Below are 13578 nucleotides of genomic sequence, written 5' to 3'. Positions count from 1 at the left end.
TGTTGGTGCTGTTATGATAAAGTCAAGCTTGTAACAATGGTTCTACATAGCACCTTTTCTGTGCTTTCCTAAAAAGTGTTCTTTACTAAAGAACACTTGAAGAACCATCTTTTTGAAGAGTGTAGGCCAGTGAAACATCTCCATTCTCTCACAGTTCTACAGTTTATCGCTCAGAAAAACTACAATTCACCTAAACATCCATCCATCCATCCATCCAAGATTTGGACTGGGTGGGGAATCATTAGACTGAAACAAAACATTGTCTGTAATTTAATTCATATAATATTACATAATAATGGTGTTTGTTTATATTCGGTGATGCCATTAAATATAATCATGTAATATTTTAAAGCAATAAGCCAAAATAAGAGTGAAACAGAGTAAAACCACCTTATCCATCATAAAATCACGAACATAGGTGGATTATTGCTTTTATAAAGTGGCAACAATGTAATACATGATAAAATACACATTATTTTGAATAAAATGTTTGTTATAACTAATAATAATTAGTTAAATAAACAATTCTTCCACCGAGACACATTGGTTGTTTAATGTATTCTACTGTTACCAAACAACCACAAACTGCTGAACCTGGATAAGAAGTACAGTCATTTCATGATCTTTGAGGAACTTTCTATTTTTGTATTATATGTGTAATAAATAAATTGATGATAATGATTAAAATATGACTTATAAAGCTCTTTAATGCAGCCTCAAGAGTAGTTTTTGCTCTCCAAATGACCACTGCTTGCCTTCTTTGCCTGCTTTACAATGCATGCAAAATGAACTAATTTTCTCATTTAGAAAACATGTCTGAGCCTGGATTCACCTCCTCCAGAACGCTGCACTGGTTTGAGCTGGTTCTGCTGGGAGCTTTAGGGTTCTGCTGGGTGTTTTTCAGAGAGAATCAAAGATGAACACACACTGAGCTCAATAAGGAAACGGAGACAAAGTGAGCTAAACCAATTAGCGAGCCTCCTCCCTTTACACGGCCAGTGCCGGCTGAGGAGAGGATTCAGCATTAGCTTAGCGCTAATGTCCCCAGGTCAAAATGACTGAGCTAATGCTCAAAGGTAACGTGAACAGACCACACGAGTCCGTCAGGGTTCAAAAATCACAAGACAATAAATCAACAAACACAGAAGGCCTGCGATAGCCTCCTCACCAGCACAGCTAACGGAGCAGCAAAAGGGAAACGGCGAAGCTAAAAATGAACCCGCAGCCTCAGTTTAATAAGATTCTGAATCAGCCGCTTATCCTGATCCGATCAAACCCACCGGAGATAAGCGCCCTTTGAGGGTTTTTTGGGTCACTGATTGGGGAGAGGAACCGAGGACAGGATTACTGACCATTAGCCAACAGCATGCTAACAGGGTTAGCTTGTGTTCACAATATATTACAGTTGGCGTAAATAGCACGAACAGTTGTACCCTCCTGAATCACAGGAAACTAATGGTAACCATTAAGCCAATTCCCATTAGAAAGCATAACCATCAGGTTTTTGTCCAAGTGGTTCTAATGATCTGTTTTCAGCAGGGATGGTTCTTCAAGGGTTCTTCAGTAAAGAAAACGGCTCTGCATATAACCAGAGCTGTCGCATGATTAATAGGTGGTTGCATCATGCAGGGGCTGATGAAGATGCTGAGATTTTCATTGGGAGTGACAAGGCTGGACAAGATTAGAAATGAGCAGATCAGAGGGACGGTGAAGGTGGAGCAGTTTGGAGATAAAGCCAGAGAGGCCAGGTTGAGATGGTTTGGACATGTGTTGAGGAGGAATAGTGGATATATTGGTCAAAGAATGTTGGAGATGGAGCTGCCGGGTAGAAGGAGAAGAGGTGGACCTCAGAGAAGGTTTATGGATGTAGTGAAGGTGGACACGGAGATGGTTGGTGTGAAAGTAGAGGAGGCAATGGATAGGGCAAGATGGAGGCAGATGATCCGCTGTGGCGACCCCTAATTAGTTCTATGGGGAAACCTGTCAATTCATCTGAGGACCATTTCACCTGGCTGCTGGAAATGTGTTTTTTTTTTTAATGTGTTTGTGGTTCTACATAGTAAAGAAAATGGCTCTAAAGAGCCCTTGAAGAACCATTTTTAAGAGTGTAGGAGTGTAGATCCCTTTAGGAACCTGATCAGATGCATCTGGAATCCTTTGCACTGTGAAACCAGCAGGAGAACACAACACCATTACTGATTATTGGATACCACCCGGAACCAGCAGAACCTTCAATGTATCTCCATTTTTGTTATCATGTTCTGATATCATTTAAAATCACAGCTGCCCTTTATAATGTGTTGGAGTTTCACAACAGAGGAGCCAATAGAAGTGGTCCAGAGTGACTTCGGGAAGCTCATCTCTCCATTCATTTCCATTAAAAATTGAAAATATTTCTTCCTGTCCTGTAAAGTTACTTCTTTCGAGAGCTTTAGCTCCTACACTGACAGTCTAGCCTGGTCTGTCAGGCTTTTAGTCGGCAATCTGTGACCTCATATTTAAATTTGAAGAAAAATGTTATTAATATTAGTAAAAGCATTTGATAAATAAGATTAAAATTCAGCTTTCCGTGCTTTATATCATATAACATTTAACGATTTCATTTTCTCTAATATATTGGTTCACACATATATTTTGAGCTGCATCATGCCAAAGCTTCAATTTTACTGGTGAAAAATTTAATTAGTTTTTTTTTTTTTTTTTATTTACTTCCAGGCAGAGAAACTGGACTAAAAGCTAAACATCTTACTGCCCTCCACTGCACAGAGCAAACTGCACCTACCCAATGCTCAAAATGTGCATATCAGATTGGTAATATGAAAGTATTAAGTACAGTATGATCAACTTCAACCACTGCATTTAGGTAGATTCTTACACAAGACACACAGGATTACATCACTAAACACATTAGCTGCATAACAGCGGAGCAGCAGCCGGTGACCAACATCCACACATAATCTGAACAGGGATTAAAACGTTTAGAAAGAAGAGTAAAACCAAAAACACTACAAAGTAAAAAAGATCCAGCCTAGTTACGGCCCACCAGACTCACCAGCTCTGTCCGCTACATGATCGAAATGTTCCTGGAGGTCTGGAGTTTTATTAGTGTAAGTGGGTTCAGGTGGGCTGCACTGTACAGGTGAAAGCTGCTGTGTGATGACCGGTGCTATGTTCACGGGTTTAAATGCTTCTTAAAGTAACTGCCCTCAGTGTTTCCATCCATTCTGCTCTGTAGGTTGTTTACCTGCCCAGAGCTTACAGATCAAGTCATCTAGTAACCAAATCAGATTTGCTGTACTGCAGTGTTTCAGGTCTCTGGTCCTGGAGGCCCCCCGCTGTGCTGTTCCTGCCAGTTTAACTCAATGAGCTGATCAGCTGAATCAGGCGTGTTGGTGCAGAAACTCATTAAAATGTGCAGCTGTGGGTCTTCAGAACCGATCTTTTTCCTCATGTGTGACACAGACGTGGTATTTGTGTGTTAGTGTGAACAGAAAAACCGCAGTGAATCCGACATTTTCAACACCGATTTGAGGCGCTTCCACGCGTGGTACTGAAATCCGGTCCGCGGCGATGCGGCTCAGTCTGAACAGCCAGATCAGAATTCACGCGACTTTGCCAGTCCAACTCGACATGCCTCAATTTTCCACTTTAACCTGCTGTGTAAGCATAGCCACAGTTGTCCTTCAGCCCCACCACAAATTCTTCTAAACTTGTGTTTGTAGAAGTTTGAGTGTCCAACCTCCACTGATTTTTCAAAACTTCTCCATGAAGAAGTATCTTAGTCACTCCAAGTGATTTAATGTGAAGCAGTTCACTTACAGAAAAAAACTTGGATTCTGATGTATTTACAGTGGTAGAAACCAGGGAGCATTTTATTTACTATCCAAAACCACTAGTGAACCTACACTGCTGAGCTTTATATGGAATGCGGATGGAAAATCATGGAATACCTGAAATGAATGAAAGTTCTCTTTAGAGGCAATTTTGCCTCACAGCACCATGCATGTTATGTATCCCTCCATTATAAATGGATTTTAAAGCCAGAATCTTCTCAAATTATAATAAACAAATGCTATCAGGTAGTGTATTCATAACCATTTCATGTAATAACTTCATGAGGGCACTTTTAGAGGTGGATATCTGGTTTCCATCAGCACTACTGAACATCCTGACTAAGTTTGAACCACTGAGCAGCTCTCCACATCTTAACCAGTTATACAGAATTTAAAATGTTGGCGTTCCCCTTTAAGCATTTAAAAAAAAAAAAAAAAAAAAAAAAAAAAAAAAAAAAAAAACACAAAACACACCCCATTCATTTGTCCACACACAGAAGCTAATCTTCAAAAACCACCCATTATGAATTGTTAGAACTTCCACATCCACCCATGCAGCAGTTTTCCCCACTGATGTTTTACAGAGCGGTTCAGAGCTCGTTAAACAGATCAGTCGTAAGCCCAGCAACAAGCCAGCAAGAAGACAGCTGAAGGACACTCACTCACCAACTGAGAACCCTGCTTTAGGAAACACCACCCAGATTTGAGCTCAAGCCCCAAAAACTAAGATTGCGCCAGAACAAAAAGCTGCTATTAAATCAGGCCTTTAAACCAGACTGGAGTCTGACCCACTGCTGTCCTCAGGTGGTAGCTCAGCACAACTCCAGCAAAACCTCCAGCTGAAGCATGCCTCCTCTGGAAACTCCTAAACCCAGCTCCACTCAAAGAAAAGTCAGGGTTTTACTTCAAAAGGTTATTTAATCACTTTAAAATATTTCTTTAAACATTTATTGCTCAAAGCATGTAAAATGTAAACCTAAACAATTCAAAACCAGATTTAAAGCTTCTATATAATAGAATCACATTGAAATCACTTGAGAGTCTACACTACAGTCACACACTGCCCCTAATCTCAAGTCTTTAAAAAGGAAGTTCTCCACAGCAGAGCAGGATCAGTCTCCGGTTCAGAGATCCCGTTTGGGAAGAACAGCCCTGTAGAGGGAGGTTCCTCTGGCCTGAATAAATGTTATAGTCAGCTTCTTCTTGTTCACCTCCATGTGTGTAAAACCACCCAGGGTAGAGGCCTTGCCAGTGAAGAACCTGAGGGAGTTTTTAGGAACATCATTGCGGTGCCTAATGTCCGGATCCATGAAGTTCCCAGCGCCGGTCACAACATAGCCAATACCAGACTCCTTCAGGTACTGAAGAGGGGAAAAAAATTGAAGCAACACAAACCTGTTGTCACCCATTTAGTGTGATGTAATGCAACATTAGAGCTGGTCATTCTGAAGTTTCACTTAATCCACCAGCTCCATGGACTTTCCATTCCATCTTAATACACCACTATTTAAGATGGAACAAGTCAAGCCTTTCAGCTTTACAGCTCCCATGCAGTTTGATACAGCATGTGTTTTTAAAGGGTCAAGTTACTCCATACTTCATCCATCTATCTATATCAGCATGGTCATTTACTCAATGAATTGCTACTAGACGTTCTAGATCAGGTATGTCAAACAGGGGACCATCTGGGCAAAAGTGCTGCAGAGATCAGTACCCTCATCTAAATGTTTACTGGGACAGTGATTAAGCTGGCACCATTCTGGCCATGGACTGGAGCTTGACACATTCCAAGTTGTGCTTCCATGTAATGAGTAGAGTTTAGGAGACCAACATGCATACCCCCCCCCCCCCCCCCAAATTCAGTCTGGAAGACAAACTAGTCCAAATTCTAAAGTGAGAATTATCCACCACTCACCTGCAGGTTGTGGTCATGGCCACACAAGTAGGCTGTAGCCTTGTACTTCACCAGCAGAGGGCGTAGCCTCTTCAGCAGGCAGTCTGTGGGGCCATGCTCGGAGATGGACCAGACAGGATAATGTCCTGCCACCAACAGGAAGTCTGACTTGGAACGGGCCATGCGTTCCTGCAGCCACAACAGTTGACGGTTAGCCTGGACACTGCTGCGTGGCCCTTGTGGCTTCTGGTCCAGAAAATCATCTGTGTTTCCACACAGTAGCACCGTGTCCAGCATTAGGATGGTGAGGGTGCTGTCCATCTTTGGGATGCGGAAGTTCAGTTCATAGTAATAGTATGGGAAATTCCTGAAAAAGAACAACCCTGTCATAGGAGCATGTGCAATCTCCATTAGCAAAAGTTTAGCATTAAGGAAGTCTGAATTAATTTACAACCATCTTATTCCAAAACTAATCAGCCAAATCCTCCTTCAAGTGGAGCTACAAGGCTAATGTAGCCAACAAGTAACAATAGCCTCATAATCTAATGATGCACACTTCAGATGGCCAGTGGCTAAAGTGAGTAAAGTTACTTTAATCTTTTGGTCTGACTTGAGACCAAAAACATTCAGCTGATGTTTAATGATGCAGGACAGCCATTCAAGAAGCAGTCTGGGCTGAAATGCCCACTTCAGGGTTAAACTGCTATAGGCAGAGTAGATACAGGTGTAGGTTTGACACCACAGCATTGGATTACGTTCCTGCAGCCTAGTTTCCATATAGCCTGGTGAGTGAGCAGTAAATTCTGAAGCTGTAGTAATGTGTCTCAAAAAAAAAAAAAAAAAAAGTTTCCTGTGACACTGGTCCCATCACCCAGTTTAGTTAGATAGCAGATCTTACCATCTTGGAGACACCTTGCTGTACTCGATCTGTGCGAGGACATTTCCTGCATGGTCGTGGTTGCCAGCAACAACAAACCATGGAATGTTAAGAGATTTCGCAGTGTAGACATTCTCAAATGTTTCCTACAACAGCAGAAGAGAGATTAGCATGACTGCTTTGCTGAAGCCTACTAAACCACTCTGGTACCCCCAATCATTCTGCATAATCAAATTAAGTAAACCAACGTTTTACAAACACTGGTCTTGGAGGCCCCCTGCATTATTGTGCTTTTCTAGCTACTTTAACTAAAAGTGGTTTGAGCTGATTGGTTGAATCATGTGTGTTGGAAGCAGGAACACACCAAAAAGCTGCAGGGCAGTGGGCCCCCAGGACCAGGGCTGAAGACAATAAGGTAAACAAAGTACCAGAGAAGCTTTGAGTCAGTTCAGTGGCAGTGATAGAAACCAGATGTCCACCTCAAAGCTCCCTCATAGAAGCCATTACATGAAATGGTTATGAACTCTGCCTGATGTGGGAGATTGATAGATGGCCTGAAAGACAGTTGACAGTATGAAGACAGCTACATTTGTAGACATGACCCCTGGTTTCCATCACCACCACAGTCAAGCTGCTAAAGTTTCTAGAACAGCATTTGAGAAAAGAAAAAAAAAAAAAAAAAAAAAGTCCAAATTTGACAACCACTTCATTACACAAGTATTACAAACAGGTGAACTTCTATTATGCACAATTATGTCTTCACACAGCCCATTAGTACCTTCGCAACTCAGTACACTGTTAGAATGTACTATGCAGGTACATGATTCATCAAGGTACAAACAATGCAAGTGTACCCTCAAAAGGTACAGCAGTGGGTTAAGGTCCAATTTTTGTTCCAGGTGAAAAGTAGATCTGTACCTTTTCATAGCCTAATATTTTAAAACAGTAAAATAAGTCCTGGAGACCAGACAGGGCATGTGGAGTCAGTACAGCTTAAATCTCACTTCAGTGGATTCTGGTACCATCATGTTCCTGAATAAAAGGTACTGGGATGTACCCCAGAGGGCACCACTGCAGTGACAAGTGGGGTACCTTTTGACAGAGTCCTACCTTTTTCCCCCTGAGTGTATATACCATGATCTACTTATGCAAGTCATGTTGAATACAAAACCTGGAAACGAGGGTCATCCACACTCTTCACTCCTTTGTAATAAAAGTTGTCACCAAGGGCTAAAACAAAGTCTGCGCCCAGCTGATCTGCGGTGCGGCCCATCTCTCGGGCAGTGGCCCGTTCTATCGGGGTGATAAAGGGCGCATTGGGCAGGCCACCCCAGTCCCCGACCACCAGGAACCGGATGGATGATCGATTACCTAGAATAAACAGAACCCACTTAGAGAACACTGGTCCACACGGTGCTGTTGGAGCCACAAGGCTGAACCTGTTGCAGCTGCAGCATTCAAGGTGGAATAGAACCAATAGAGATCTTGTGAGTAAAGACGTTTTAGGACTAGTTCTCATTTAGAACGTTTTTGGTCTGAAAACAGCATCAAACCACCAAAAGTCATGTCAGCATAGCTGGCTAACGCAGAAACCAAACCCTCAAGCAGAAGCTACCATTATTGAACATTGTCAATAACTCAATATTAAACCTCCACGATAATATTACCAAGACAGTAACCGCCAAGGTAACTTCACTTAAGACCATAGCTAGTTTTAGTAAGCTAACGTAGCTAGCCAACAAGCTAACTCCACTTATCAGCATAGTGCTAACAGCCTTAAACTGGACGTATCCACATAGATTTAATTTAGATGTCTTTACATCAATAAACACATTAGCATAACACTAGCTAGTAGTTTGAATGATGTATGCATTTTCACTTATCTTAAACATGATAATTTGACTATCTTTAGCAAGTAGCACCACATTCCTTATATAGTGCACCTCATATGACGAACACAGCTTCTCCACCCAAACCTCACATCAAGTTGTTAAATACAGAAAAGTATAGAGATCATAACCAAAAAGCTGATCTTTTAAAACTCAGTGTGTGCACTAGAAAGGGAGTAAGGAGCCGTTGGAGATACAGCCCTACATCCATTTGGAGGAGAAACATCAACTCACCATCTTTGGTTTCCAGGTCAATAAATGAAGGAGGGTAGCAAAGGACAGCAGGGAGAGCGACGATGAAGAGCTGCTGTAGAAACATCTACAAAAGAAGAAGGAAAAATAAGTAAGTTTCACATCAATTTGAATTTTTTCTGGTTTGTGGACATGAAAAGCGGCACAAACGCACTTAAAACAAGCACAAAGGCAAATCAGCTAAAAAATAAAAAAAAAAATTCTGAATTACATTATAAAAAAAAAAAAAAAAAAAAAAAAAAAAAAAAAAAAAAACCCTATATTAAATGCCAGCCCTCACCATGCTCACTCCCTGTGCTCCTCTCTCTACACTTCTCACCCCCTAGCGTGTCTTCACTCTGCTTTTATACCCTCGCTAACACTGGCGCTGCCCTCGCAGGTGAACACACTCATCATCGCGGTCACCAATCAGGAGTCTCTGTTGATCAGATCAGGCTAAGCCATCAGATCAGGAAGATCAAATACATCAGCAGAGACTCTTTGTGTCTCTACACGAGTAAATATCTCGTCATCATCACCAGTTTACTCATTTTACTTAGTATTTCTCTGCTATAAGCTGTCCGTGAGGGGGGAAACAGTGGAGCAGTTTCAGTCTGCTGCCAGCAGGGGGAGCCACGAGGCTGAGCGCCTGTACAGCCAGCAGTGTGTATACAGCTTCCCTGTAAATCAGCTGAAAAGAAAGACAGCTGAAAAGAAAGACAGCTGAAAAGAAAGACAGCTGACGTCTAATTTAAAGCACATTTTATGTAGTAAAGGCCGTGTGACAGGATCTGAAGTGTATTGTAATTATACTTTTGTGCTTTTACTCAAGTTCTTTACATTTACTGACTGTAGTGAATTTGATTCTCACCACCACCACATCAGTGTCACTGCAGTGCTGGACAGTGACCCACGACATAAACGATACCTGCTCTGTGGGGGTCCCATGGGGGTCCTGACCACTGAAGAGCAGGGTAAGTGTGCAGAGAAACAGGCGGACTACTGTCTGTAGCTGAGCTGCCCAGTGACACTACACGGTCCGTGGAGCCGAAAGGTGGACAGTGGTACTCAGGCATGTTAGTGATGTGATTTACTGTCATTATCAATTGATTAGATTAATCAAATCGGATCATGTCCGACACACTAATCAACTGTGATTTAAGACGCGCATATATCAGCGTGTTACGTGCTGCGCGTCCCATAAGTGGCACTTTTACTTCCGCAGATGAAAATAAGCGTTTTCAGCGTTTTTGACTCAGAGGTTTCAAAACGGCTCAGAAATGACGCTGGCGACGTCATCAAGTTCGGGCCCCTGCGTCGTCCAATCAGAATGGTGGCCCGTTTGCTTCATCTGCATATATAAAAAAATGAGACTTTTCACACTTTTTGTCAGTAAAATAGCGCAAACTGGGCGTTTTTCGTTATTTTGGCAGTTTATTTTGTGCTAACCCGACAGAGTATTGCTGTTCAGGCCGAATCTAGCAGCTCAGTGATAATAAAGCTGGTTACAGTGTTTGTAGCGGCTCTGTAAATCCACGCAGCAGTTCTGTTGTGCTGTGGACTGAATGTTAAGATTAAGATTCCCTTATTAATCCCACAATTGGGAAATTTTACCTCTGCATTCAACCCATCCATGAAGAGTAGTGAAACACCACATACACACTAGTGAACACACACACTAGGGACAGTGAGCACTTGCCCAGAGTGGTGGGCAGCCCTATCCACAGCACCCAGGGAGCAGTTCCCTAACCTCCAGCCCACGATGTGGAGTGAAGCTAACATGTTTACTCGAACAATTTGAATGATTTGACGTTAGCATCGTTTTAAAATGTAGTTCTTTAAGGGTTCTTTAGTAAGGATAGAAATATAAAGTGTGCTTTAGCAAAGACAGGGGTTCTGTATATAAACATGAACACTCAAACAACCGTTTGCATGCTTCAGTGCTTCTCTGCATGGCAAGAAGTTTCTTCAGAGTGGTGCAGAATGTGTTGTATATGGTTCTTTATAGACCTTTCTGACAAAGGTTTCTTCTGTTGTTGCAAGGCTGACCCCAAAATAATAGCAGAACCCTTTTTTGGTGCTATATAGAACCAATATTCTCCATCAATCTGAAGAACCATTCCACCATGCAGAGAACCATTTAAGTATGCAAATGGTTCTTTGAGTGTTCATGGTTATAAAGAACCATTAACTTTACTAAAGAACCCTTGCAGAACTACCTTCTTTAAGAGTGCAGTAATAATATGAGCTGAAATAATAGTACTAATGAATAATAATGAAACACATTTACATTTAAATGGATTAAAATTGCTGAATGTTTTTAATTGAATCAAAGTTAATGATTGCATTAAGTTAAATGTATTTAGTCTTAAAATGGACTTTAAACATTTGAGTTTTAAGACCTGAAAGCTCTGAGGTTCCATGTATCGAAGTGAAACAGGTCTAGAAATGCTGACTGATGTTCTTACGTTCTCAGTAATGTTCTAATGATGAATATTAAATGTGTTACTCACAGTGCGGAGCTGCAGTTGGAGGACAAGAGCAGCTGCAGGTTCTCTGTCTCTCTGGCTGTGCTGCAGTTTCCTGTGTTTCTTCATTCTAACAGCAGGTTTATATGCGGTTCTCTGTCTCACGCAATGCATCGTGACTGGCGTGTTTGTAGGAAAAACAGCAGCACCAACATACAAACACTGACACACCGACACAAGACTCTGTCACTGCTGCTCATGTGATTCGCTCACATTTAGAACAGTAAAAGACATAAAAAAAAAATAACATCAGAAAAGTATTCATTTTTACAAGAACCGGATAGATGACTGGTTATCTAGGACCATCTCAAACTCAACAGAGCTGTCAGATACATACACTCACACTGAATATGTCACTGGGAACACTGAGGCTTCTTATTCTTATTTTTTGGCCCATATATATGTGTATATGCATATATGTTGGGTTTTGTGACATCACAAAAACAAAACTGGCTGTTTTTGCTGTTTAGTGTCCATAAATGGACAGTATGGAGCAGTCAGTGAATGGTGCTTTTTAAAAGGTGTTTACATACATCACACTATTTCATTTAAAAAATATGCCGTTTTCAGTGATACAGGCCCTTTAATATTTGAAGCAGTGAGATCATTGAGTTTTATATCATTTTATCTTTAAAAAAACTCTCCCAACGCAAAGATAAGCAGAGGTGCTCTCCACACTCTACAGTAAGACCCTCCTCCTGGGTTTATTCAGTCTCATTTATCAACAACACTCATTTTCTCTCCTAAAGGGGAATTTCATCCACTTTACACAAGATGTAAACAGAGGCGTTCACAGTGCTAGTGATAGGAACCAGGCGTCCACCTCTAAAAGATCCCTCACAGAGAATTATTACATTAAATGGTTCTGAATACACTGCCTGATGTCTGAGACATTGTTTTATGATAGTTTTGAGGACATAAAATCCATTCATGGTGGAGGGATACATGCAGGGTGCTGTGAGGCAAAATAGTCCCCAAAGAAAACTTATTATTTCAGATTTTCCACTAATTTCCCAACATCAACATTCCATATAAACTCAAAAGACACATGTGGTGGTTTTGAATAGTAAATAAAACGCCTATATTTGTGTTGTAGTCATGGTCAACCCCGATTTCTATCACCTCCACTGAAAAGAAATTTGAACCATTTCACATCAGACCACCCTGAACACTGTTTACATCTCACACTCAATAGTGTGGAAATTTTGAAGACATTGGTGGAGCTGCCCTTTAAAAGCTTTAATGTATAAACTCAATTTACACTTGTGTATGGTTTTAATCAACAAAAGGACGGAGAACCGTTTCCCGAAACTTTTACGTGAACAGTTTGAACCTTGAGAAAAAACATGGTTGTCCTATGTAACCTGGATGAACTTCATCAAATCAAATCAAATTTATTTGTAGCGCTTTTTACAACGGATGTTGTCACAAAGCAGCTTTACAGAATCTCGGAAAAGACAAAGTTTCAACAGGACTGTAAGAATGTACAGAAACCCCCTGGTGGGCAAGCCAGGGGCAACAGTGGCAAGGAAAAACTCCCTCAGAACTGAGGAAGAAACCTTGGGATGAACCAGGCTCACCAGGGGGGACCCATCCTCCTCTGGTCAAACTACCTACAAGTGATTATACTATTAATATTAATAGCAGTAATATTGGTATTAGGAATAACTAGGAGTCTATGAGAACATCAGTGAATATCACTGTTGAACACAGTGAACATCACTTGCATATATTTTAGAAAAGTGTCATTTATCTTTATTCAGTCTATTCATGGTGCAGAGGTCCATGCATAGGCAAAATATTTGACATATTTACTATTTTACTATCAACATTACAGTTGCATGCCAAAGTTTGTCCGCACCTGGTCAAATTTCATGGTGCTGTGGATTTTCTGAGTACAAAAAAAGACATCCCCTACAGAGGCACACATTATAATACACATTCACCGTTTATTTACTGCACTCAGCGTATTGATGGGGAAAAAACAAACAAAACATGGCCTGTGCAAACGTCATGTGTCATATGTTAAACTAAAAAAATCTAATTAAATCTGCAGAAAACTTAAATGTGTTCTCTGTAGAGGACGTTATTTACACAACAAGGTGTATTATATAAACTTATATAAAATTATATAAATATATTTAAAAAAATTATATAAATTATATAAAATTCAGAAGACATGGTCACTAGTGGTTCTGGATAGTAAATAAAACGTCTATATTTGTGTTGTAGTCATGGCGACCCCTGGTTCCCATCACCACCACTGTAAAGAAATCTGAACCATTTCTCACCAAACCGCTCCGAATCATTCTGTTTACATCTCACA

At 40.9% G+C, this 13578-nt stretch overlaps 1 protein-coding gene across 1 annotated transcript; it reads right to left on the bottom strand.

Annotated features, from left to right (window-relative positions):
• Positions 1-4765: 4765 nt before the first annotated feature.
• Positions 4766-9079, bottom strand: acp5a (acid phosphatase 5a, tartrate resistant). The gene is made up of 6 exons (XM_017715737.1): positions 9026-9079; positions 8728-8812; positions 7776-7975; positions 6626-6750; positions 5749-6094; positions 4766-5194 (listed from the first exon to the last, which is right to left on the bottom strand). Exons 1-6 carry the CDS (start codon positions 9026-9028, stop codon positions 4958-4960), a joined length of 996 nt encoding a protein of 331 aa, XP_017571226.1. The 5' UTR covers positions 9029-9079; the 3' UTR covers positions 4766-4957.
• Positions 9080-13578: the final 4499 nt, after the last annotated feature.

This window comes from Pygocentrus nattereri, chromosome 30 (assembly GCF_015220715.1).
Source record: "Pygocentrus nattereri isolate fPygNat1 chromosome 30, fPygNat1.pri, whole genome shotgun sequence".
Classification (NCBI taxonomy): Eukaryota; Metazoa; Chordata; class Actinopteri; order Characiformes; family Serrasalmidae; genus Pygocentrus; species Pygocentrus nattereri.
Note: the sequence above shows the minus strand (reverse complement) of the source record. Positions and strands in the feature narration are given on the sequence as shown.